At 37.5% G+C, this 25,587-nt stretch overlaps 1 protein-coding gene across 1 annotated transcript; it reads right to left on the bottom strand.

The window, feature by feature from the left end:
* Window positions 1-1,295: 1,295 nt before the first annotated feature.
* On the bottom strand, window positions 1,296-25,443 carry RAB38 (RAB38, member RAS oncogene family). The gene is made up of 4 exons (XM_035542618.1): window positions 25,352-25,443; window positions 23,106-23,368; window positions 14,283-14,563; window positions 1,296-1,448 (listed from the first exon to the last, which is right to left on the bottom strand). Exons 1-4 carry the CDS (start codon window positions 25,441-25,443, stop codon window positions 1,296-1,298), a joined length of 789 nt encoding a protein of 262 aa, XP_035398511.1.
* Between the last annotated feature and the right edge of the window lie 144 nt (window positions 25,444-25,587).

The raw sequence follows: 25,587 nt of genomic DNA, 5'->3' as shown, positions 1-25,587 counted from the left end.
GGACTGAGTGAGAGCAAGAAAATGGAAGTAATATGTCTGTGGCAGGAGACAGGTAAAATTTGTCTTGCAGGCTTGCAGGCAGGTGTCAAGACTTCTTGTCTAGACATGCTTGCCTGAATGACTCCACCAACCTGCATATTTTGTGATATTCTGAAAATCAGCCACTTCATTTCCACAGTACAGCTCAACAATTTCTGCAAATAAATATTCCAGGAGTATTTACTCTCAAGACTGTTTCGTTTTGCTTCCTATGGTCATTCACACAATTGTTTTTGTTTGTTTGTTTTAAAGAATGTTCTTCAAAAACAAATACCCCGCTATTCAACAAAGACGTATTCCTTAAAGGTTCATCTGTTATGTTATTGTATATTTTCCCATGAGAATCAACATAATGGGGAGGTTGCATTCAGGGGTTTTTGGCGTACAGACAGTTTAAACACATGGGGACAACATACATGGATGGAGGGGCAAGAACAAAATTAAGGAGTTCTTTTTTAAGGAGATGCTGGCTTTCTGAAATAGATAACATTTCTGAAAACTGTCAGCCACTTCACCTGTGAGACTGTATCCCTGATTCCCTGTTTGGTCACCTCTTGACTTGTTTCATTTTGCTTCATCTGAAGATAATTATAACAACTATGAGAATGTAACTCCTCAGGGAGGGACAGCAAAAACTATCTCATGTTCAGTTTCACAGGCTGAGACTTTCTGGGGAATTGAATGACATGAAAGGTTGTTTCATGTTCAACCTTACCACTTCATCCAGGAGACTGAACTTGGCAATATTTCACTGTAGTGTCGTTGCCCCTTCCTGAACAGCTATATTGTCATCATCACCTTCCTCATACGAAACAAGATTATTCAACTGTAATGGGGGGACAAAACAGTGTAATGATTGTGGTTGTCTGGTCAGAGAATTGAGAAGATGGGCTGGAGGACCAAAGGATAAGTAGGGTGTTGCTGCAGTCACGTCACAAATACGAGATTTCAGAAACCACACCGCAAGGAAATAGATTTTGATATCAGTGATGGTGCTACCCAACTAGGAAAACACAGCCATCATTATGAGACTTATTTGACTAGTAGTCAGACAGTTTTGAGTAGTTGCTATCAATGAACAGTTCACAACAAATTTTAGCTTTTAAAAATTTCTGGAAAATTTTAAGTATATTTTTGAGATAACTGAAATTTGCTTATGGACAATCTGTGCAGGTTGGGTACAGGTTGGGTACTTTTGGATACAGTATACATTGCGAGTCATAGTTGCTCAGCTCTTGTAATAGTCTGGAAGTCTCTTAGGATTTAAAGCAAGCTGAACAACTGACAATCTTGCTGGAATTCAAGTGTGGTTTTATAATATCTGGTTCAATAGGCTGAACTGGATCGCTCTCACTAGCAATTATGTGTTTCACCAGGCATCTGGAAGCTTCATTGATGTTTATATTTTCCTGCAAGTGAAAGAGAAAGAGAGGTTGATTAGTCAATATTAATTACAATATGCTGCGTGTTGCCTGTGTATAATTAAACTTTTCTCTAGGCTACATCAAAAGTTTACTTTTCTTAATAAACAGCTTTTAAAAATTGATTTTGACATTTTAAAAATGTTTACTTTCATTTTTTAATTAGTTACATTTTATGTATATTATGATTCACGTCTCCTTTAAACTATGCATAGAACTCACTTTAAATTACCCCAAAGTCTTGGTGATATGATTGCTTCAATAAACTATACAAACACTAAAGAGATGTTAAAGACAAATGGCTGAAGTAAAGCTCCAGAATCCATATTTCACTGCTTGAATAATGGTTACTCTGATTTTCAAATTATTAATTATCTGTCAGCAACTACAGTCATAAATAGCTCTTATTTTTTTAAACTTTATCCATAGTTTCAGGAGGGTTTCTTTATACCATATTCACAATGAAACTTGTGATGAACAGATTCATTGAAAAAATAATACAATCTCAAACTATTCACAAAACAGCAAGAAAAGTTCTATATCATTAAGATTTCTTATTTCTTATTTATTTTTTGTTATTTTTTGTTGAGGTTGTATCTCCGATGTACTGCTTCAGAAGACATATATTAACATTGTTTTCATTTTCAAGACAGAAATCCTCACTCTAGAGACTTTCTTCCATAGCATGATTAACTTGCAGCAACCCATACTCTATAGAATAAGCAAAGCTGAAACAGCCTGATCAGTGAGACACAGCTCAGCACAGCATATAAAATAAGCAGGAATACTGAGTAAGGATTTTTTTAATGACAGCAACTGGTATGGCTGGAATGAGAAGCCAGGCTTTCTGGCATAAAATACACTCTCCTACTCTAGGTCTTGGCACTGATCACTTATTTCATATGACAAGAGATAGAAACTCATTGCACCTTCTGTCTTACAGGAAATCATATCACACCTACATGCACATATATATACATATATATATGCTTATATATGCAAATATAAGTATGTATTTATTTGTATGCACATACTTCTCTTGCTCCATGAAAATTATGTGTTACTTGCAATTTAAGACTGACCCAGGTTTCCAAGCTAAATCTGGGGCCTGCTGTACTGAGACCACACCCACCCACACACACAATGCCATAAAGTCTACCTTCAGCAAATGCTCAGCATCAGTGCAGCATCACAAACAAAATAACCTGTAAAATTCAATGTGAAACCCTTTTTTATGTGTGTTCAAAATAGTCAGATGAGATGTTTAAGTATGTAGTTCAGCTATAAAAAAAAGAAAATAAAGCGCATGTGTGTGTTTTAGTAGAGACGGTACAATTATATGAAAGATCAAAAGCCAAAGTAATGGATTCTGTGAGGCTGATTTCTAATCCTCTTGCAGTCAATTGCAAAGCTCCATAAACTCCACTGGCCATAACTTTGCACCACAACAAAGAGCTGAAATCTGGAGATTTAACTGGAAATGTTAATTAGTGCCAACATTTCACAGGATTCTTCAACTACACAAATGAATTGAAATATTCCAACTTTGACCTGTAAAGAATATCGTCTGGTTTTAAAAAATCAAAACTTTAGACAAGCCATTTACATTTACTAACCCCTGGAAAGTAATAAAGAGCTGAGAATCAGGTCTGTACTGAGCTGTCAAAACGCAACTCTATCACATGATTTTCCTGACCCAGACAAGTAAATTCCTCAACTGTGTATGAAAAGTTTTTTTTCAGGACACTGTGAAATATTCTTAGAAAAAATAGACATTGAAAAATATCTCAGTACTGCTTAAAGAGCTGACAATAAAGAAGGTTACCAAACGGAGAAAAAAAAAAAAAAGAAAAAAGAAAAAAATCCGTCCCTCCTCCACCCCCCAAAAAAAAGTCTTTTCCATTATGTATTCTGTTATTAATGGACTGATAATCATTTTGTTTACCCATGTGCTGCTTCTCTTCTGGGATGGGAGCATTTAGTTTTTTTCAAGAATGTCTTAGTGACTATCTCAGTTTGTGCCTAAATACATTAATATTCACATGTATTAACATGTGAAAGCTCTTCGTCAGAGACTTAAGATCAGCATTTTATAGGAGTGGGAAAGAGGAAATGAACCCAAGCCCACAAAGGCTTGGGTATAGCTGAATGTCCCTTATCCGCATTGGTGCTAGATGGAATTCCAGGTGCCTGAGACTAAAAATTCAGACAAAAAAATACCATCAACACCACCAACAACAAAACACAACGCTGTTCTATTTCAGCCTGAACTAAAACTAAAGCAAAACTAGGTTATTAAATCCTCTATTGATTTTTTGGGGAAGTAAGCCAAATTTGAACAGGCAAATACTGTTTTGACACAAAAAATCAAAATATTTAATTTTGGAAGTATCAAAATGAAATGTTTTTCTTTTTCTGTATTACTCATTCTCCTTTTTAATGAAATTATTTTCCAAATTTTACTCATATTGCTGATTTCACTGCTAGTTGCATCTTGGATTGAGTCTACTGTTTCACTGGTAGGTGTCTGCCCAGATCTGCTGATTCTCTGTAAAGTAGGATTAAATAAAGCTAAGTTTTGTGCTCAGCTCTGGCCTTTCCACCCAAATAGGATTCCGCTTTCAGTCCATGCCCACCTTCCTCTCTGCCAGAGCACCATCCCTTAGATGTGCCTACAGAAGTTTATGTGACTGAGCTCTTGCTTCTTCAAGCAAAATGTGCTGGTTTGCAAGGTTTCACTATTTAAAGCATTTGCAGCCAAGCAGTTAAAATTCTTCTCTTTGTTCTGTATAAGAGGTAAGGAATAAAAATAAGAGGTATGTAAGAGGTAAGGAATAAAAAGTCCTGTCCATAGTGTGTGCTGGATCAGAGTAATATTCTCATCCAGCTTTTGTCCCAGTCATTCCTGAACATTTATATGTATGGTCTAGATGTGGGGATGAAAATTTTTGCCAGGGGACAAGGGAGCAAGAGGTGGCCCTTACAGCCAGCAAAGCTGTTTTTAAGCTTTTGTCTAACTCCACCTTTCTCCCATGGTTCAGGTGACAACAGCTACATGGTACAAATAAGAAGCAGTGCATTAAGTCGCTCACTACAAGGAGGTTGTTCTGCCACCAAAGCAGCTCCAGCAGTCCCAGCTGTGCCTTGACCACCTCCCTTCTGATGCCGTTGTTGCTGTTTATTCTAAACCTAATCCTTGTCCCAGATCTGTTGATCAGACATTGCTATGTTGCTATGTTCTGGTTTGTCTAATGAAATATTGATTTCTGCACCTCTCATCCTACAGTGTGTTTTGAAAAAAAAAAAAAAATCAATATTCTCTTAGGCAGCAAAGCAGCAGCTGCAGACAGTAGAAGGTGATCTGCTCTCCAAACAGACACCCAGAGACCTGGCAATTTTAGAGAATAGGAGGTGTTGAAAAGCAATCTGGGGAAGGACAGAGAAACAGAAGCAGGTGAAAATCCATCCAACAAATACAAAGAAACCAACAAACAGGATGCAAGACTGGACAGAGAGGAATAATCACAGACACCTTACTAATTGTACCGAAACAGGGAAACTGGCCCCATTATGCCTAAGAATAAAATTCATCATTTGAAAAACAGGAAAGAAAATAAAAGTGAGACAACAGAGTGAAATGATGTCTTTCTATCAGTCTCTAGGTAGAAATCCTTTAACTGTCATCTCTCTTATGACTTTTGTTCTACACAAAACACCACAGAAATTGTGATGGTGCTGTAGATCACCTTTCTTTTCCTTTCTTTTTCATTTTTACTTTGTTTCTTTCATGTTCTGAGCAAATTCTTCAGGCCATCCTGAAGAATGTACCCTACCTTAATGGTGGAGGAACTTTTGACTATCATGATGGGGTTACAGACTCATCTAGTCCTTGACATGGTACTAGATGCACTACTGTTTCTGTAGCTTATTTTCTAGGCTCCTTTGAGGTTCCTTCTACCTTCATAGTTATCCAAAGACTAGGGAAGGTCTGTCTACCTACACTACTTTAAGGCTGTTAATACTTAACACTGCATCTTTGATTTGTTTTTCTCCACAACATCTTTCTGAGATAGGGAAGTTCTCCCAGAACCATTTACCAAATGAGGAAAATACAGAGCCCCAAACAAAGCAAACTGCAAGAAACCTGGTCCAGTTCATAGTGGCTAGTTGGGAAGTGGGTGAAGTGTTCAAGTGTTCTCATGATGAGGTAGGAGCTCAAAACCTTTTTATTTTGTTTTATTTTATTTTATTTTATTTTTCCCAAGGCTTGTACAGGGTTTATACTATAAGACCAAGAACTAGGGATCTTGCCACAAACATGGTGCCTTTATTGTTTTGGGTCCTCTCCCTTCTGTTTTCCTCTGCCTCTCACATTGACTTCCTGCATGATAGCTTTTATGAAACCTTTTCCTGGGCATCTCTCCTTGAACAGGAGGTGCCATTTCTGTGGCTTCTGTGGCTTTTGTGCCTTAGTAAGCCCCAGCACATGAAAGATGCTGTCGTGGTCAGTGCTGCAAAAACTGAGTTGTGAATCCAGCCCCAAGTGATTTACTCTGTCTGCCAGGGATCTGAAACCAATTCCTGTGGTGATGTCTGACTACTAGAGTCAGTCTTTCTCTTGACCCCATTAAGAAGGAATGCAAAAGTGAAAATCAAAACATGTTACTGTTAATTCTATTACCAAAGTAAGGCAAATAAAATAAATCTATGCAATCTTTGAAAACCAGAAAGGAACACTGAAAGAAACAAATGTAATTACAGTTTGCTGTGTAGATAGATCTCCTTCAAAAGTATCTCAAAGGACAGTTTTGCGGAAAGAATAGCAACTCAGGGGAGGGGAAGGTTGCATGACTTAAAACATTTGATCCCACTGCTATGGGAAATTTCATAGTCTTGTAATGCAACAATCAACCGAAGGGAAAATAAATAATCTGTTGAATGTCTCACAGTAGTATACAAGCCCAGCAAGCTTCTTTGTATTCTGGATTGTTTTCCTCCTTATCTGCCACCTCTAACACAAACATAGAACACAAATATTTAGAGCATCACATTTGAATATAAGAAAAAAAAAACTCAAAATGGACTGACTCTTAGCTCTTTACTGAAGAAAAAAGACATTTATTAGTTTTATGGGCCTGTCTCACTTCCAAATTAAACTTTATTTATTCATTTTTTCTTTTCCGTATAGATATCTTAGGTTTGTCTTTCTGGTTGTTTTCAGATATAAAATTGCTCCCGCTCTATATTCAGGTATTTTGTTTCTCTGACTGAATCTGATGCTTCTGAGTCTTGTCTTGAAAGTCAGGGAGAAGAGCTGGAAACTAGCCAGTGTTAGACCCATGTACAAAAAGGGCATGTGAGAAGACCCAGGAAACTACAGACCTATTAGTCTGACCTCAGTCCCTGAAAAAGTTATGGAGAAGATGGTCCTGGGGGTTATTGAAAGGCAGTTACTGAACAAAGCTATTATCAGGCATAGTCAACATGGGTTCCTGAAGGGAAAGTCCTGCCTTGGTAATTTGATATCCTTCTAGGATAAGGTCAAGGATAAGGTGGATGAAGGGAGGGTGGCGGTTGTCATCTTTCTGGATTTTAGTAAGGCCTTTGATACTGTATCTCACAGCACCATTCTGGATAGATGGTCTAACTGTGAGATGAGCCAGCAGTGTGCCCTGACAGCCAAGAGGGCAAACCGCATTTTTGGGTGCATTGAACACAACATGGCCATCTGGTCAAAAGTGGTGATTCTCCCACTTTATTTAGCATCTAGGTGTGGCATCACCTTCAATATTGTGTACAGCTCTGGGCTCCACAATAGAAAAAAGGATGTTAACATCCTTGTAAGACTCCAGAGGAAGCCAACAAAGATGGCAAAAGGGCAAGAAGGCATGTGTTGTGAGGAGAGGCTGAGGATCCTTGGGGTGTCCAGTCTGGAGAAGAGGAGGCTGCAAGACGACTTCATCATTTTCCAATTTTATTTCTGTTATGCACTAAAATCCAGGAGAAGGGATATGACTTAAAATTCATTTTAATGTGCACTCTCCCAGTGCAAGCAATCTGAGGGAAAAGCTACACATACTTGCTTATCAGAGTGGATAATCTTGTAAATCCCGGGCAGCAGAGACTTATTACGATGTTGTGTTGTATTGCTGTGGTTGGGTTTCTAGGAAAACATAACAGCGTGAATTAAAAGGCATCTAGGTGCATGAACATGAAACTCATGGATGTAAAGTTCTGTGACTGCACCCCTGAGAACAAGATAATTTCTGGGACTGAATTCTTAGAGTTGTTTGGAAATCCTGCAACAAAATCCTTTCCATCAGAAGAAGCTGATTGTGTGGTTTCAGGGCAGTCTGCCTAAGGAAACATTGGCTGCACACAGAGGCAGCTTGCATTGCCAGGCCTCACAGCTGAGGAACCAGAGCAACATGTCCTTCGAACCTCAGAGCTCAGCCAAGGGCTCTCTTAGATTTTAGATTTTCCTAAGCAGAACAATTTAATTATTTTTAATAAAATTTTTTGAATTTTCATTTTGGAAGGAAACATCAAAATTTCCAGGTTATTGTGAGCAGCAGATGTACTGGAACTGAAGTAAAACACATGAAATTGAATCTAAACATGAGAACACTTTATTACAGTGGGGATGACTGAGCACTATCACAGGCTGCCCAGAGAGGCTGAGGAGTGTCCAACCTTGGAGATCTTCAAAACCCTACTGGACTCCATTGGGCTAAACTAGATGACCTCAAGAGGCACCTTCCTCAATAATTCTGTAATTCTGTGAATTTTCAGCTTTTGGCCAGTACTAAATAATGTATTTAAGAACAGTGATCCAGAGAGCTATAAGACAGCTCTGATACCTCTAGTATGCTCTGAAGCAACTCTTCTTTTAGTTTCAGGAAACAAAATCTGCAGAGGGTTCCACATAGAGTGACTGTATATCTGAACTGGAAGCTTCTGCCTTAGGTGTCAGCTTCGTTTCACACGTTTTATGGCAGAAACAGAAGTATTTTCTAAGTCTCTGTCCAGTAACATGGATTAGACTTTTTTTTTTTTTTTTTTCACGAATTAGAAAGACAATGTAAGGAGCCACACATTCCTAACCGTGTCTGGCAGCCTCAAATGGATTGCTTTGGTTTCAGTTACCAGATCAGTAGATTAGCTGCTGTGTGTCAGCATAATCCATACACATGTCCAAATTACATACACATGACCTTATTTTGTATTCATGGAAATCAAAACCATGTCCTTCTTCGAGTCTACCACATAGCTTCATTTTCGTTTGTTTGTTTTTTGTTGTTTTTGGTTTGGTTTGGTTTGGTTTTTGTTGTCTTTTTTTTTTTTTTTTAACTTTCATGATTGTACAGTCAGAAGAATTTATACTTTAAACAAGGGACAGTAGAGCTTGCTTCATTCACAGAGCTCATTGGTAAGACAAGCAGAACTGCTATCCTTGCTTGGAAGAAGAGGCTGGGTCAGAGGAGAGAGTGACTTTCTGAAAGGTCACCCAGCAGATTAATGGCAAAGAGGACTCCTGATTCCTGTTGCAGAATTTGAGCACTACAACACATTATGTATAGCTTGTCTGACAAAAATGGAAAAAGGACACATTATTACCTACCTTTTCTAGAGAAGGAAAGATTATTTAACTTTTTCTAGGTCCAAATAAGATGTGTCCAAATAGCCCAAAGACTTGGTGTTCAGTCTCCCGGTCACAGTGCTCAGCACAGAAGGAACTTTGTGCTTAGCCTAGGTTGGTAAGGATCTGGAAAGCATGGCTACCAGACCTTCTGGGCAATATGGACAAAATGTGACTGTCTTTTTACCTAATTCTCCATTGTTGACTGTGGAATTATAGCATGGAATGAGAAACTCAAACACGATCATATCACAGCGATGGTAAGTGGTAAGGTATTTCAATTCATTTCTGAAGTAGGTATTTTCAAGCACATTTAGTTTTGCCTGACTTGTCTGTTTTGATGCATGAGTTCCATTTTCATTATGAAGTGATAATAAGCTTCAAATTGCTGCTCTTCTAATCCAAGTGAAAAGCTAGTCTCTTTGAACTGGGAATGGTGGGGATGACAGTTTAAAGGCTTGGAAAAGTGAGTGGACTTCTCAGCTACTCTGGCCACATGCTGGATGATTGAAGGTATGACAAGAATGAGAAATTTCCTTCCTTTAAATAAATGTACCTTTCACGATAATTGTAATGAAATTGATTAAATAATTTACTATTAAGGATTATTTTGTGAATATCTGGGGATGTGTTTTTAAGGCTGCAGTCAATATGAGCAAACCGAACATATGTGTAAAAGAGAAAAAGCTCCCCACTGGAAACATGGTGTTATATATAACATGACTATACTGCATTGTGCTGTTGCCCAATGAGGTCCTTCTTACATGAAAAACTATCAAAAGAAGTTTCTATCTTTGTAGGGAGCAGAAGATTGAAATAGGTTGAATATTTCCTTTAGATTAATGTAAGAATCAAAGCTAATACAAGAGAATACATTACGTGGCTCAAATAGTTTACATTAAAGTTGTTAACTTAAGAAAAACCAGCACCAGGAAATAATACAGTGATGTCTTTTGGTGTAATCTTCCAGTGCCACAGACAAAAATTTCAAATCATTGACAGCTTGAAATATGGTAGGTACATATATAGCATGCTACTTTAGGCATGGCAACTAGAACTTAAAAAAAAAAAATGTTTTTATAAATAATCACCTTTGTTTTTCCAAAACACATAAATCATATTCAGTTTGTTCTGAAGGCTATAACATTTCCAGGCACGTTGGCAGAAAACCTCTGGAGATCTAATTATTCCAGGATACCACACAAAAAGAGTTATTACTTATTTGAACTGCTAAAACTGCTAGCTGCAATACAATGACTTTGTCAGTGTTTTTCTACTTCAGAAAACGAGTTTCTATTCTCTATAGCAAACATAGCTAGCTTTTTATTTTCCCTGGAGATGAGTTCAACTATTTAATATGCCTTAGGCTGAAAGAATACCGGATACATGTAACATCCAATATTTTAAAATAACAGTAATAACAACTTCTGTTTAGGGAAAAAAAAAAAAAGCAAAAAAAAGGCAAAAAAAACAAAAGCATAGGTTTAGTTCAGAACTTAGACCAAAGGGGGAAATTATTTTGATATAACTTAGCCTAAATGTTGTGATTTTACAGTCCTTAGTGGGATTACTTTGCTTTGAATCATTTTAAAGTCAGGAGTCTACAATTCTGGATGGATATCAGGTATGCAAATTGAAGAATATCAGATCCTAGGCTATAGATTCAAAGAACAGTCTACAGTAGTCATGTGGCTTCAACTCTCACTGCTCCTATCACAATGGGTGTTGAAGAAAAGTCTTGTCATAACTGGATTTCTTTCTGTTCAAACATGTCTGGACTGGTAAACAAAGGACTGCTTGGCTAGCAGTTATTTCTGAGCTAAATAAAGTAAGGAAGATCTAAATAAAGTAAGCTAAAAAAAGTAAGGAAAAGAAGTAGTGTTTTTTTTTTTGTTTTTTTTTTAAGTCAAAATCTTATACCTGTTTGTCTCAGAAAAACCCAGACTGAATTTTCCTCTGTTGTCACTTCTTTTAGGTTTAATTGTCCTTTACATTTCCACGATTCTCCACAAGAGTGCCTACCTTCTACCATCATGGTAAAAACTCTTCCTCCTTTGAAATTGTTTGTACATTCATTCCCTGTCTTGACTCGAAGTAGTCCATAGCACAATAAATGTTTTTTTTTTTTTTTTTTTTTTTTTTTTCCTAAGAGGAGGACAGATGCTTGCTGTGGACTAATTCATGGAACTCACAGTATGGATTCCTTCCTCATATGCTTTTTCATATGCTAAAGAGCAGTGACCAGCTGCTGATCCAAACCACCTAGAATAACAAAACCTGTATCCTTTAAACAATGGTCCATCTTGTTCCCCTGTTCCATCTCATTCTCTTTGTAAATCTTTTAGATCCAGGCATTTTAAAAGAACCTGTTATTCATTTCTCTCCAGATGATTTTTGTGGTGATTTTGCCCTCAGGCCTGAGTTTTCAGTGAATTGGTTCTTGTCCCCAGGATATGTGGAGTCATGTAAATGTCAGAAATGAAGAAAAAGCAGTTTTGAAGAAAATAGCCACATACAATGTTATACATCACTGGTGAGCTGGATCCCAAATGCTCACAACTAGATATTTCATGTTATTTGTGGCCTGAAATGCAGCTAGACACCTAAGAAAATATTAAAAAGGTCCAGAACATGTCATTCTTACACAAATGATAATTTGTCCTGATAAAATCCCCTCACTCTCCAGATCTTCTACTGACAGCTGCTATTCCAAGTGTTTTGCTCTCTGGGTTTTTCTTTCCCTTTTAAAATTTATTTATTTATTTTATTATTTCCTGGAATAATTAACTCTCTGCCAAAATCATCATGAAGAATCTGATGTAAGACATCTCAGCCTATTTTCTTAAACAGAACTAGATACCATCCTTACTGGATTCTGGTGGCTTCATCTAGTAAAAATCAGCAGATAACCGCACTGAATTCAAAGCATGTCCTGCAAATGCTGCAATGAAAATAACCTTATATAGAGAGAAAGATAATTTACACATGAACCTAGACCAAAATGTCTCCCTAGAAATGCCATTTTGAAGAGACAGTGGCTAGTTTTGAGGCCCATTCAGTAGGAAAGTAAAGACACTGGTCACAATGACCTCTCAGCCAACAATTCATACAATGCTTGAGGCAATTACTTGCTGTTACCTCTGCTGATTGCAAGTGATATTTCTTTTAAATTTTAATATTTTAGAAGATATCAAGACCAGAAAAGTAAAATACAGGTATACATTTCAAAGATTCTTAAGTAATTTTCTCAAAGTGTTTAAAAGAAATTAAACAACTAAATATAACATTTTGGTTTTCAATCTACTAATAACTTTAGCCAAACCAGTGCCAAATTGTTTACATTTCAAACATTCAAGCATTCTTCTGTGCTGTTAATGATGAGAGCAGCTTTCATAATCAAAGAATACAATAAACATAATATCCACTTAGATGTTGTGTTTAAATCAGTATTTCACATACAATCAAGTTTCTACTAAAAGTCATTGTCATAACAGGAATGAAATAATTTGAATAGCAGAAATTCAAGTTCAAGCAACACGGGACTGATTAGATACCTTTGTTGCTGATGGGAATCAAGACATGAGATTTCCTATGTTTTAATTTTATGTGCTAGAAAAAATCAAAGTCACATTGTGGTAGAGACTATACAAATATAATAAGGGTATAAATCATGTAGCCTAATTTTAGACAGCTATTGAGAGGATATAGAGAGTTAAGATACCCTGACAGTAAATGGAGAGCTAATATTCCTTTTGGGAGAAAATTTTCTTTGTGTCCGATTCAGGGTAGTATAGAAGGGTATGTTTTTTTCAATTGAATCCAAGAGGAGTCTGGACAACTTCTCTGCTCCAAAGCAGTTAGAAAACAGAAGCAAAAATGGATTCAGGCACTGAGATGACAGTGTAGGTGGAATTTAGGTACTTGGGGCCAATAAAACTATCCAAAAACTCCCGTTTAACATCAGGAGAAGCCAAATGCTGCTTTCCTACATTCCATAGTCATGAGCCAAAGGCAGACAATAGGCTGGAGATACAAGAGTATCCATGTTTTATAGATGAAGTATAGAGGACAAAGGCTATATTTAGAAGACTAAAAATACTGAAAGCTTTTGAAAATGTGTCTATGGGTATTGGTGTTACACATTTATTTATTCCTGGTCATATCTTCTCTTCATAAATAGAAATCTTGTTTCAGAAGCAGAAGTTTTCCATTAGTCCCGTATGGTAACCTTATTCTTCATTAAAAGTTCACTGCATTTTTGAGTATAGTTTTTATATATTAATAAAATTACTTGGGACCTTTTGTCAAAGTCAACCACACATCTGAAAATCCTCAAGGCTATGACCATCTTCCACAAGCCATAGCAATATCCAGGTGCCATGTAGTCACACGGTCTGTGAGATAGTTCCCTTTCAGGAAACCTTAGGCTTACTGTGCCAGCTCTGCAAATTTGCATGTACTGATGTTGTCTGAGAAATCTCAAAGCGGTATACAGGAGCGCTGTATGCTGGGCCCTTGTGCTCTAAGCATCCCAGTGCCTTTTTAATCTTGAGTTTCTTACCCAGGAAATCTGTACAAGGCAAAGAATTTAACCCAAGAGAAGCTCATTCAGCAGTTTGACCACTGATCTTCTCTTCCTCTCCGGACATGTGATTTTTCTGAAAAGGTTTTTGAGGATGAGAACTTACAACAGTCAGAGTAGTACAACCAGAGTAGTGCTACCATGGACTGGCTTTCTGGAATCTAACACAATGAAGCTCTTGTCTCAAATCAGGAGATCTTACTGACAGTGGTTATACAAAAACTTAGAGACAATGTTCATTGTTAAGAATTATGAAAAATATCCTCATATTCTCATAAGAGGTAGTCTTTGTGTCTTGCCAAAGGTCATCTTCTTTCTTAAGCTATTACGCAGTAAATTGTTGACTGTTTACATACTTTACTGCTGGCCTATAATCTTAGAGCTGTAGCATTTCATAACATTGCATATAACTTGTTTTGAAAGAAAAGGCCTAAAACAAACATAAATTGCCATAGAAGACTGTATTACTTTACAAATTCACCTTTAATTAAATCCACCAAGATAAGACCTTTGCAAAGTACATATTTCAACAGAGTGACTTATTTTGGAAACCAATTTCTCTGTGCTTGGAAAAACACTTAAAAAGAAATGGAAACATTACCTTGGCTGATGTTTCAAACCATCCCACGAACCCATTTTCTTTGCAGAACTGATCCATCTTGATGCCGTTGTTCATAAGAACATCTATTCCCTGGTCACATTTGTTTGCTAACAGGACTGTTGGCACAGGTTTGCCATTTGGAAGAACCAGCTTAGAGTCCAAATCCTCTTTCCATTTTGTCACTGCTTCAAATGTTGCGGATCTTGTAACATCAAAGACAATGAACGCCCCCATGGCCTCTCTGTAATAGACCCTGGTCATGTTTCCAAATCTTTCCTGACCTGTGATCATGAATGTGGGGAGAAAAAAAAAACTGTAAAAATCATTGTTTCCAGTCTAAGTCAATATTTCACATACAAGGTTTTCTAATAGAATATTACTGAAGGTAGGGCTTGATTTTGTAAGTAAGTCTGACACCTCTGGAAGGGTACTATTTATCTAAAGAATGATAAGTAGAGTACTAAACTAATTTGTATGAAAATGTGAGTACAGCAAGAAAAAGGAGTTTTAAAGCAAACATACAAGGAAATGTAATAAATTTATGACAAGCTTGAACTTCAGTGTACAGTCTTATTAAGCTGCCAGATTTCTGTGGACAGTACTCAGACTCTTGGTGTACATCACAGGAATTTAAACGACTCACAAAACGTCTAGGTATAAGATTTGAAGCTCCTTGATACTACAGTATTATGTGGGAAACATCTAATGCAGTTGATCTCATGCGTGACAGAAAGTCCCACACAGTTTCATGCAAGTGATTTTAGTAAACAGTAACTTAATTAAGCTCTGGAACCATACCAGACAGTAGAGTCATTATGAGCCTGCTGTCACTGGCAAAGTAAAGCACAGAGGTGCAAAAGGTGTATTTAAAGCTTTACAAAAGTGGAAAGCATTATCAGAAAACAGAAAACTGCAGTAGCAATACAAGGAGACATATAGCTCCAGTAAGAGGAACTGGGAGGAAAAGTTTTACATTAGATGTGTTCTTAAGTTTTATAGCTTTATTTGCTGAATTCAAAGGGTTCTGTGGAAAGGTATTTAGGGGTCTTCTTTCTTTCGCCTTTTTTTTTTTTGTTGTTGTTAATGATTTTTTAAATGACTGTTAATGTTAATGATGTCAGGATATGATATGACATGACATGACATGACATGATATATGATATGATATGTTGATCATCTGTGTTGTTTTTTAATAGTTATGCTGTTTTCATGGGAAATTTGTCAAAAAATATATATATACATATATATATATTTCCAAGAATGGAAATAAAGCACACATAACTTTCCTTATTTGAAAAAATAAAAACATTAAAAAAAAAATCATTGATCTCACTGCTGAGCTGTGATCCCAAAAGGAATAATTATAAATGCTTGAAACATCTCAAAGTAACAGCAGATTTAAGTAAGACAGCCATTGTATTTAACCATATGTTTCCATATCTGAGAAAACATGCTGTGAAAATAGACAATACTCCATGGAAACCTGTTTCTAGCCTGATTTTCCTAATGTGCATGGTTTTGAGTGGGTTATGAAGACAAGAAGATTGCCTGTCTGTCTGACCCCAAGAAGTTTACCTGTAGAGGTTTTATGCGATGGAATTTGTGCTGTCAAATGTAAAGCTGGGATGAGACCTGATGTGTCCTGATTGCTGGGCTTCTAAGCCATGCAGTTTCATTTAATGGAAATGACACTGACCAGACATACTTAGGGCCAGCCCCTGGAATTTACTTAATGCATGTTACGGAGCCAACACCATCTATTTGTGTCATTCATCTTTGGTTTTATGCAATAGTTGTTCTAGCAAACATGAAGTCATTCCCATGATACAGAAATCAAAAGCAGATATCTGTCATCCCCAAATTTATTCTAGATTTGTTTTATCTTAAACAAACATTGTTTTCCATTGATAAAGCAAGACAGAAATATAAAAAAAAAATCTGAAAAATATAAGGTCTGATTGAAAATTTCTTATGGTCATGCTTTATTAAAACGTCTTATGATTCTTATTAGTGGGCTGATCAGATGAATGGCTAAGTCATGTGTTATTCAACAACTTCCTTGTTGAGCAAATTTTTTTAATCTGCAAGAAGGTACTTTCAAACAAAAGTCAAGGACTGATTAGAATCTCATCAGTGAGGTCAACAGCAACATATACAATTAATTTTTGATGCATATTGCGTTACAGTGATACTTTACACTTCTCATGCAGTCTTGAGTTGCTTGCACTGTAGATGAGATGTAGATGATGTAAGAATAACTAAACTTGGGCCTTACACATATACAGCACTACACGGTTCTCTAAGATAGGTGTGATGTGTTGTTATAGAATATGTATTAAATTATTAATTTGCAGCACAAAGTCCTTCATCACAAACAATGAAGATTAGAGGAATAAAAGGCTCAGAAGATGTGTTCTTCTGGCTAGCGGTGACAAAGTACTGACAAATGGTGACTGATGGTCTGGAGAGCAAGTCTTATGAGGAGCGGCTGAGGGAGCTGGGATTGTACAGCCTGGAAAAGAGAAGGCTCAGGGGCGACCTTATCGCACGCTACAGGTACCTTAAAGGAGGCTGTAGCGAGGTGGGGGTTGGTCTATTCTCCCACGTGCCTGGTGACAGGACGAGGGGGAATGGGCTAAAGTTGCGCCAGGGGAGGTTTAGGTTGGATATTAGGACGAACTTCTTTACTGAAAGGGTTGTTAGGCATTGGAATGGGCTGCCCAGGGAAGTGGTTCAGGCACCATCCCTGGAGGTCTTTAAAAGACATTCAGATGTAGAGCTTAGTGATATGGTTTAGTGGAGGACTTGTTAGTGTTAGGTCAGAGGTTGGACTTGGTGATCTTGGAGGTCTCTTTCAACCTATATGATTCTGTGATTCTGTGATTTCTTGTTCTGCTTCCAACTGCATTTGCAGATACCTAGGTTTTCACTCCATGGAAAAGTCCCTGTACTAGTAAAATCAACTTTATGCAGGCAGACAGAGCTCACCAACTTCCATTACAAATCACCTCAGAGAAAGAGAATGAATGGAGCTGGTGACTGAATGTTAATTTGTATTCAGATGACTGAATATTAATATATGAACATATTTAGCATAAAGATATTATGAAACTTTGAAAAGAGGTGGTTTGTAGCCACAAACATTTAGCTTTATGCCATTTGCATAATGGCTTCACTCTTATTTAAATTACATTGTGAAAAGGGGATCTCTGTGTTTGTGTTGTGCTTCAAGTACAAAATATTTTATCAAAGCACCTGCGAACACTCTTCTTCCAAAGATTCCAAATTAGTTGAACAAATAGTTACCTTAATAGATGAGGTTCCTAAAACCATTTCACTTAGCAGAATTACTCATGAAAATAGGCACCATTTGATGGTGTCAGAATGTGGACTTGTGTTTTCAGAAACACAATGGCTTAGGCAGTAATTATGTTGCAAATCAGGTCAACCATTAGGTATTCAGTGGTATCCCACAAGCAGCCTTGAACATTAGAACCTACTTTATTGCATGAGGGACTGAGGCAGGTGGGTTTTGCTTTTTGTAGGAAGGATCAGAAACTTGTGAAACGCTTGTTTGATCTGGCCCATTGGGCTTTGCTGTATCTCTTGCAAGGCCACTGGCATCTGGCATCAGGCCCATGAGTCTGGTGGCTTTTGCCCACTGAGATGGTGCTCTATGGTGGGATTCATCAGCCCTAACTTAGGTTCTAAAAAATTAATTCTCTATCTAAGATTAGGGTCCCTTTGTAGTCAGGGACTGAGAAGAGATATCTAGAGGACATATTCTCAGCAAGGACAGACATTTAAGAGAGGTCACATAAGCTTCCATATGGAGGTATTTACGCTCTGCCCTTGACACCCTGGTGAGCCCAAGGTGGCTAACTTACACTCAGTTCAGGAAAAGATGTCTAATTGTTAAACCAGATGAATCTTACTCCACTTTGAAGTCATCGCAAAGAGATGAAGGTGCCAAAGCAACAAGATTTCCATTAAAGGGAAGGACTTCCTGTGTGAATGGTACCTGTCCACACTTTTATATTGATCTCAGAGACTTCTGTAGCAGGGTAAGGTATCATTTAATAAGCTTAAAGCAATCAGCATCTGAACAATTGTAGTTTATAAAAATGCACACTGCATAAGCATGACTTCTACAGAACTGCAATCTCCACTAACCACTATTATCTTTTATAAAGTTATAAAAAATTACGAGAAAGTGCTAAAACTCAGATAATTTCCACCATAATATCTGAAAAAATAGTGTAGATAAAAATTGATTAAAATTGTCTAATGCTCAGTTTTACTGTGGGTTTTATTTCTTACTACTATCCCTCATCCTAGGAGGGAAAAGCTTCTGGGAACCACACGGCTTTACACAGAGGGCCTTTAGCCAACACTGAAAAGCTGGAAAATGTGAAAAAGGATTAAATATTTTTTATCTTCTACTTCAAAACAACTTTCAGAATTCTGACTCTTCAAGTTAAGTCATTGACTTTGTGGAAGCAAGACTGAAACATAAACCAGACTAAAAAACACCCCATACTGAGCACATGAGAATGTGGAGAAGCAGGCTCTGAGCTGGATCAGGCCCACAGATACCATCAAATCCCCGCCAAAATAAAACCGTCACAGTGAGGGACTTATTTATGATTGCAGAACAGTGATTTCAAGGTAACTTAACCTAGAAATCACCATGACTATCTTATTTATGCATATGTACTGAAATGCTTAGCAGCCACTAAAACCCTAAACCATTGAGGATGTACAGTGCCTCGTATCTGTGAATGGCCTGTTTAGTCCTTGTGGAGTATACTGGTCCCCAAAACTTTACAACTATTCAGACATTTGACTATATCTAAGCAAATACTGTTGTTTTTGATTGTGAAAATTGCAGGGAAAGGAAACCAAACTGGTCTTTTGTTACCAGTATTGTGTGAATGTCTCCAATGCAGTGGACCAACCATTTATGAGACGAGATCCAGCCTTGTGAAAGTAAACGAAGCTATTTTTGGTAGCAATGAATAATCCAGCCCACACATGCAGCAGAAGGGGTAATGGCAGTGATGCCTGCTCTGAAAAAGTAGCTGGGGAGTGGGAGGCTCTGAATGCTGCCCTCTGCCCCTTGTGACTCTCCCAGAGAGCTGCTCCCTTGGACTTCCTGTCTGCAACAGTTGGCTTCATCAAAAATGGTTCCACTCTGCATCTGCAGGACCATCCCACCACAGGAGGGAAGCCTACAGTAATCCTATCTTGTAAGAACCTTGTTCCAAATATGACTAAGTATTTCTTTTAAATCTGCCCTTCCAACAATCTGTCCACAAATTTAAAGGACGATCATATAGAGGTAACAACTGCTAAAGAAACAGAACAAAACAAAAGACAGAGGATCAAGATTTAAAGATATTTGACACAACAGTAGAGGTGATAGAACACTTCAAGAGGGACAAGAACACCATAACAGAGAGTTTGGGACATTCAGTGAAATAAAATGGATGAAATTAAAGACAATGAGAAATTTACCATGTGTATCTTCTCCCACACAAAATAGCAAACATTCAGTCACCTGAATTATTAGACACTTCACTGGATCAGACATAAATTAGTATATTTTAATGCCAGTATGTTGTTACAGACATCATAACATGAGAAACCATGAATTTTTACCCAATTATTCCTGTCTTACAGCCATAGCTTTAGGAACAGACATATTATTTCTCCAAAAACAAAAACAAAACCAAACAAACAACAAAACCAATGTAATAATATGTGAAGAACAACCAATTTTATCTTAGAATTATTTTCTCTAGTGATTAGTTATTGTTCAGCATTTGTCTCTCGTGTAAAAAAAATGCATGCTCAACATTTAGCTATTAGATCTTATTTTAGTTTTGTTTACCAAATTAAGGGATACACGATAATATATTACAGAAAAATATATGGTATTTCACTATGAAATGAGATGGCACCAAACTAATTTTCTTTCTTCCTGTTATATCTCATAGGAGGTATGTAATGGGTAAAATTGGTCCTTCTATGGATGGAGTGCACCACTCCTCCCATGAAATCACCAGGTATTTAAATCTTACTAATAACATAGATAAGCTTGATGGTAGTTTTACTCAAAACATTTTTGAGAAAATTATTTATATTTTGTTAAAAAATTTACTACCTACTGATGCACACAGTGAAGTGCAAGGAAGAATACACATTATGCTCAGTAGTAGCATTCACTGGAGCATAATGAAGGGGGAGGCTAGGATGTGAGAGATGCAAAAATACCTGAAATATATATATTTATATGTTTATATTTATATATAAGTATCGATATGAAATGTTATTAACACATTTGCAGCATTTGTTTCAGTTAAAAATGTCCTAAATGCTAAGCCAACATCCTTAGTTTTGGTTAAAGAGAGAAAATGTATTGCTTTACCCCTAAAGCTAAGCATGACCTAATAACAAGGATTCAAGCAAAAGACAGGGATTGTTCTGAAACCAGATATTTTTTTATCCCCTCCTACTCCTACATATCTGTGTTTTGCACACGGTGACATATGAAAGCCACAGACAGGGGAAAATGCTTCCATTCCCTCCGTAAGCCCAATCAGTTTCATTTCGTTTTCATTTTGAAACAACTTTTTTCACATCAGCCAGATGCCATATTTGTTGTCTATGCCAGCACCACGCTGATCTGAATTCAGAATGTTGTTTGCAGAACTTAATTTCTATGTATAGCCATCAACAGCTAAAGCTCCTTACACAGAAGTCATTAAAACTGAGACAGCAACTCTGTTTATTACTGGCCGCTGTCTTGACCTTCACAGAGATGTTTTGAATTGAGCAATTCATACAAAATTTAGTACTATGCTGTAATTCTCTCTGTCATGTGTGATAACTCAGAAAGCATGCTAGTCATTCAGTACTACAACTCGGTGTAATTGCTTCTGCAGCCTGACTGAAAGCTACATCATATGATCTGCCAGCACATGATTAGTGGTGTAATAAATCTCTGAAACAAAGCATGCAAAATACATTCTTTAAGTCCCCAGTGTACTCAGAATTTACTATTAAGGGCTTTTTTTTTTTTTTCTCATGCAGAAAAGTTTTGCTGAATATGTACACATTTATCGTTATAATCAGTCACTGGTGAGCAATAAAAGCAATGCTTTCCCCATTATTCCAACCTGTAATAAAAAACAAAACAAAACAACAACAACAAAAAAACAGGTTTATCTAATATCATAAACCCCCCAAATTATATTATTGTGTAAAAAAAAAAAAAAAAAAAAAAGCTGAGGATATGCACATTTTGTATAACAGTGTTGTTGCATAAGTTTTAGTACCTTGGTGCTAAATTCAGAGCTCAGATATGAACTAGCTAAGCATAGAAGAAAGGCACTCCCTCCGTTGATAAGAATGTTAAGAATTTTCCTATTCCACTGGTTTTACTATGTACAACTCCAGACTAGAGCATTGAACCCACAGGCTGGCACAGCTGCCTAACAGCTGATGTAATTTTCACCTTCATTCCCTACTTCATGAACATAAATTCTTATTTTAATTGAGTTTAAAAAATGCCATCATTTTTGCTGTAAGATACTGTGTTATTGCTTAACGTGGATTCTCATGTACACTACACGAAAAATGATTACTTATATCATGCAAAATATGCCATGCACAACTTCTATTTTGTGCACTGAATCAAAAGTGGTTCATTCCTAGGAAGGGATGTGGCAAGAAGAAGCAGCTGTGGTTTTAGTTGGAAGCTATGTATAAAAAATCTGAAACACTGATTGCAACAATGTCAATTCTGTATTTTTTCAATAATGCAGGCATGCAAGGATAGATGGACTTCTTTACTCTTTTTCTCCCCCAGAGCATAAAGTACCTTATTTTGCTTGATGTTAGAAAAAAGAACAAGTAAACCTTAGTAAATAAATTCTAACAAAGAATTGCCAAATACAAACACTAGTCTTTTCAAAGTGTGTCAGAAGTTTTTACATTTCATTGGACACAAGGAATTGGGCACAAGGAAAGTAAGATGGAGAGGATGAGGAAGGAAGGAAGGAAGGAAGGAAGGAAGGAAGGAAGGAAGGAAGGAAAGGAGGGAGGGAGGGAGGGAGGGAGGAAAGAAGGAAGGGAGGAAGGGAGGGAGGAAGGAAGGAAGGAAGAGAGGGAGGGAGGGAGGGAGGGAGGGAGGAAGGAAGGAAGGAAGGAAGGAAGGGAGGAAGGGAGGAAGGGAGGGAGGAAGGGAGGAAGGGAGGAAGGGAGGAAGGGAGGAAGGAAGGAAGGGAGGGAGGGAGGGAGGAAGGGAGGAAGGAAGGAAGGGAGGGAGGGAGGGAGGGAGGGAGGAAGGGAGGGAGGGAGGAAAGTAGGTATTGTGATCAGGTAACCCTGATATATTTTTTCCTCATTTTTTAACTATAAAAATCATATTAACCGTCTTACTTAATCCCTCATCTCTTCCACTAAATTAAATAGACACAGCAAGAAATTCTTGTCAGCCTCCCTCCCATCACAGAGATCTCTTAGTATAATGATGTGGCAGCTGCAGGGGAAGAATCGGGCCATTCAGAGAGAGGAGACCGTGTCTGAGAGCTTGGGAGAAAAATCAAACAAGACAGGTTTTGCTCTGAAATCCCTTGTCTGTGGGTCTGCTGGCTTTAAGGAAACTCCAAAATTTCAAGCTGCCCTGAAGTTCTCTCTCCTCAGTCTCCTCTCCCTCACTGCACAGGTAACTTAAAGACTAGAACAAATGAATTTGGGTCTATATTTTGTACTGTCTCTAGGTGGGTTACAGGGCACAGGGTTCCCTTCTGTACTCACCCGCAATATCCCAGAGCTGCAGCCGTACCACAGTCTCAGCATCCCAGCTGAGGACCTTCAAGGCAAAGTCCACACCGATGGTGGCCCGGTAGTGGGGGGAGAAGTTCTGGTGGACATAGCGTTTGATGATGCTGGTTTTGCCCACTCCCAGGTCCCCAATCACCAGCAGCTTGTAGAGGTGCTCCTTCTGATTGTGCTTCTGCATCTTTCCTGTTGCTGCGACTGCTCCCTGCAAACTGATTGCATGCTCTGCCCCAGGAATCCTGCCAGCCCGAGGGGAAGAGAGGGAATGAGGAGCTGGGGAGGGAAGCGAAGAAGGTAGGTGGAGGCTCCTTCCCTTTGTACAGAAGCAGGATCACCAGGTCCAGCAGGCAGCCCTGCCGGGAGATGAAGTAAGCAAGGGACTCAGGGAAGAAAAGTCTCCCAGAAAGTTTAGTGTGTATATGTGTAAAGGTCAGCACGAGGTGTGTCTGGGATTAGTCTGACTGCTAAAGACTTTGCAGGAAAATTAGTGCCACAGTCCTGTTCCCTGTTTCACTCCTCACTGCAAGGACAGTGTTTCTATTGTACACTAGTTTTGCAAGCTTTTTTTTTTCACTGTCTTCTTGGTGATAATTTATTACCCCCTGCTCATTTCCAGACATCTTTAAAATGACAGTCACCGCAAAAAAGGCAGAAATCTCCTTTCAGGATGTCACCCCTCCATTAAAGTGTAAAAATTAAACCAATGTGACTAACTTTAGATGTGATTTTTTTTTTTTAATCAATGTAAGTCAGTGTGAATTCACTTATATCTCTAGAAGTGGCAGTTAATAACAACATAAAACATCTTTACATTTTTCCATGCTAGGAAGGATGTGTGAATTTAATTATAACAGATACATATTTTTAATTTGTTTTAACATAATAATTTGTTATCATCTGTCTGTACCGATATTCATGCTCAAATCTACTGAATGCAGTACATGGCTCATACTTTGTGTTTTCATACAACAGGAATCTAAAATGCAAAAAATCTAGAAGATTTATCCCATGACTCTGATAATTAGAAGTTATGAAAGCATAAAAGCATTAGAGCATGTGAATGCCAGTGTCTCAACGATTCTCTATTTTCCAATATGACTGATATCAAACTTACAAACAATTAAAAATACTTGAGTAAATCATTCCATTGACATGATTGACCCTATCTTTTAAATGAAAATTACAGTGACAGTTTCAATTAGGCAGCTTTGTTGGCAACCTTTACCTGCTGCCTTGAGATATCTGAACCGTTTAACAGTTTTGATAGCAAACTCCCATAATTTTGATATTACGTGAAACTCATCCGTGAATGATTTTAACTTTTATCAATGACAGTGATAAAATGAAAAGATATTATACACTTACTGAAATACCATTTAATGGAGTTCTTATCCAAATGTGCACTGAAATGGCATTAGGAATTTGTCATCTATCCAAAACCTGGATTTTAGAAGACAAAGAGTTCAGAGTACCATTAGGAACATTTATGTTATGTACTGTTTTATAATCACTTTTTAAACTCAAAAGTTTTTTTATATACACATATATGGAAAAGTGTAGTTTGAGGATTAAAAAAAAAAAAATTCCTTGAAACTTTTTATTTTTAATAAAAGGTCTTTTTTTTTTTATTTTATTTTTTATTAAGACACTTTACAAAAATAAGCTGTGATTTGTATACTTCTGTTTGGAGAGAAAATTATGAAGGGATTAGCTTTGTTAGCTAAGGGCATCATTAAAGACTGCAATTTGAGAAGCAAATCATTTCACTCCTCTCAGCTACTACCTTTGTGTGATTCAAGCTTATTATCTTTGCTATCTGGCAGTGTGCAAGCTGTGACTCTTGCCTTCCTAGCACTGCCATTTTCAGAGAGTATCCACTAGCCAAGCAATTCAAAGTGTTTACAGCTCCTCTCTAAAGTTGAAGATTCCTGTTTTACAGGTTAGAAACGAACAGGCCTGGATTGTTTAGATACTCTTTGATATGCCAATGCTCAGAAAACAGTGCATGAAACCTAGCTGTGAGCAGATATTACTTAGGTAACCGTCTCTACAGTCTTATTCTGTTAGTGGGTTTAGTAAGAGATTGGCCTACAACCAGAAGCATGAGGCTTTACCTCCCTTCCAAAGTTTTTGTTAGCATTAGCTATAATAACTGAATAATCACATTATTTAGGTTTCCAATTCTTCTTTGAAACTAGTTAAATTCTTGGCCCCAGCAACACCCTGGTACAATGAGCTCCTCACAGGCTAAATCCAGGTCACCCCAGGATGGCAGCAGGGCCACGAGTGAGGTGTTCAGATGTGGGGTGAGCATGTAAGAACCTCCATTGCCTTTAGAGGAATGATTCTCTGAGTTAATGTGAAGCACACACCAAAGTGTCTCTCTGATGTACAGCTATATCCAGATCTCCTAATTTCTCTCCATGGTAAATCAGGTTTTATAAATGTCCTTTATAGA

The sequence above is a fragment of the Cygnus atratus genome, chromosome 1 (genome assembly GCF_013377495.2).
Source record: "Cygnus atratus isolate AKBS03 ecotype Queensland, Australia chromosome 1, CAtr_DNAZoo_HiC_assembly, whole genome shotgun sequence".
Taxonomy (NCBI): Eukaryota; Metazoa; Chordata; class Aves; order Anseriformes; family Anatidae; genus Cygnus; species Cygnus atratus.
The sequence above is the reverse complement of the archived record's forward strand: the minus strand, read 5'-3'. Positions and strand labels throughout refer to the sequence as shown.

What these genes read in the sequence shown, in the direction of transcription:
- RAB38 (XM_035542618.1), bottom strand. Translation starts at nt 25,443, where the DNA reads ATGCTCACCCCACATCTGAACACCTCACTCGTGGCCCTGCTGCCATCC. An exon ending in GCAGCTCTGGGATATTGCGG is followed by an intron (nt 14,564 to 23,105) that starts GTGAGTACAGAA and finishes TCATGATCACAG; the next exon opens with GTCAGGAAAGATTTGGAAAC. An exon ending in GGTTTGAAACATCAGCCAAG is followed by an intron (nt 1,449 to 14,282) that starts GTAATGTTTCCA and finishes TTTCACTTGCAG; the next exon opens with GAAAATATAAACATCAATGA.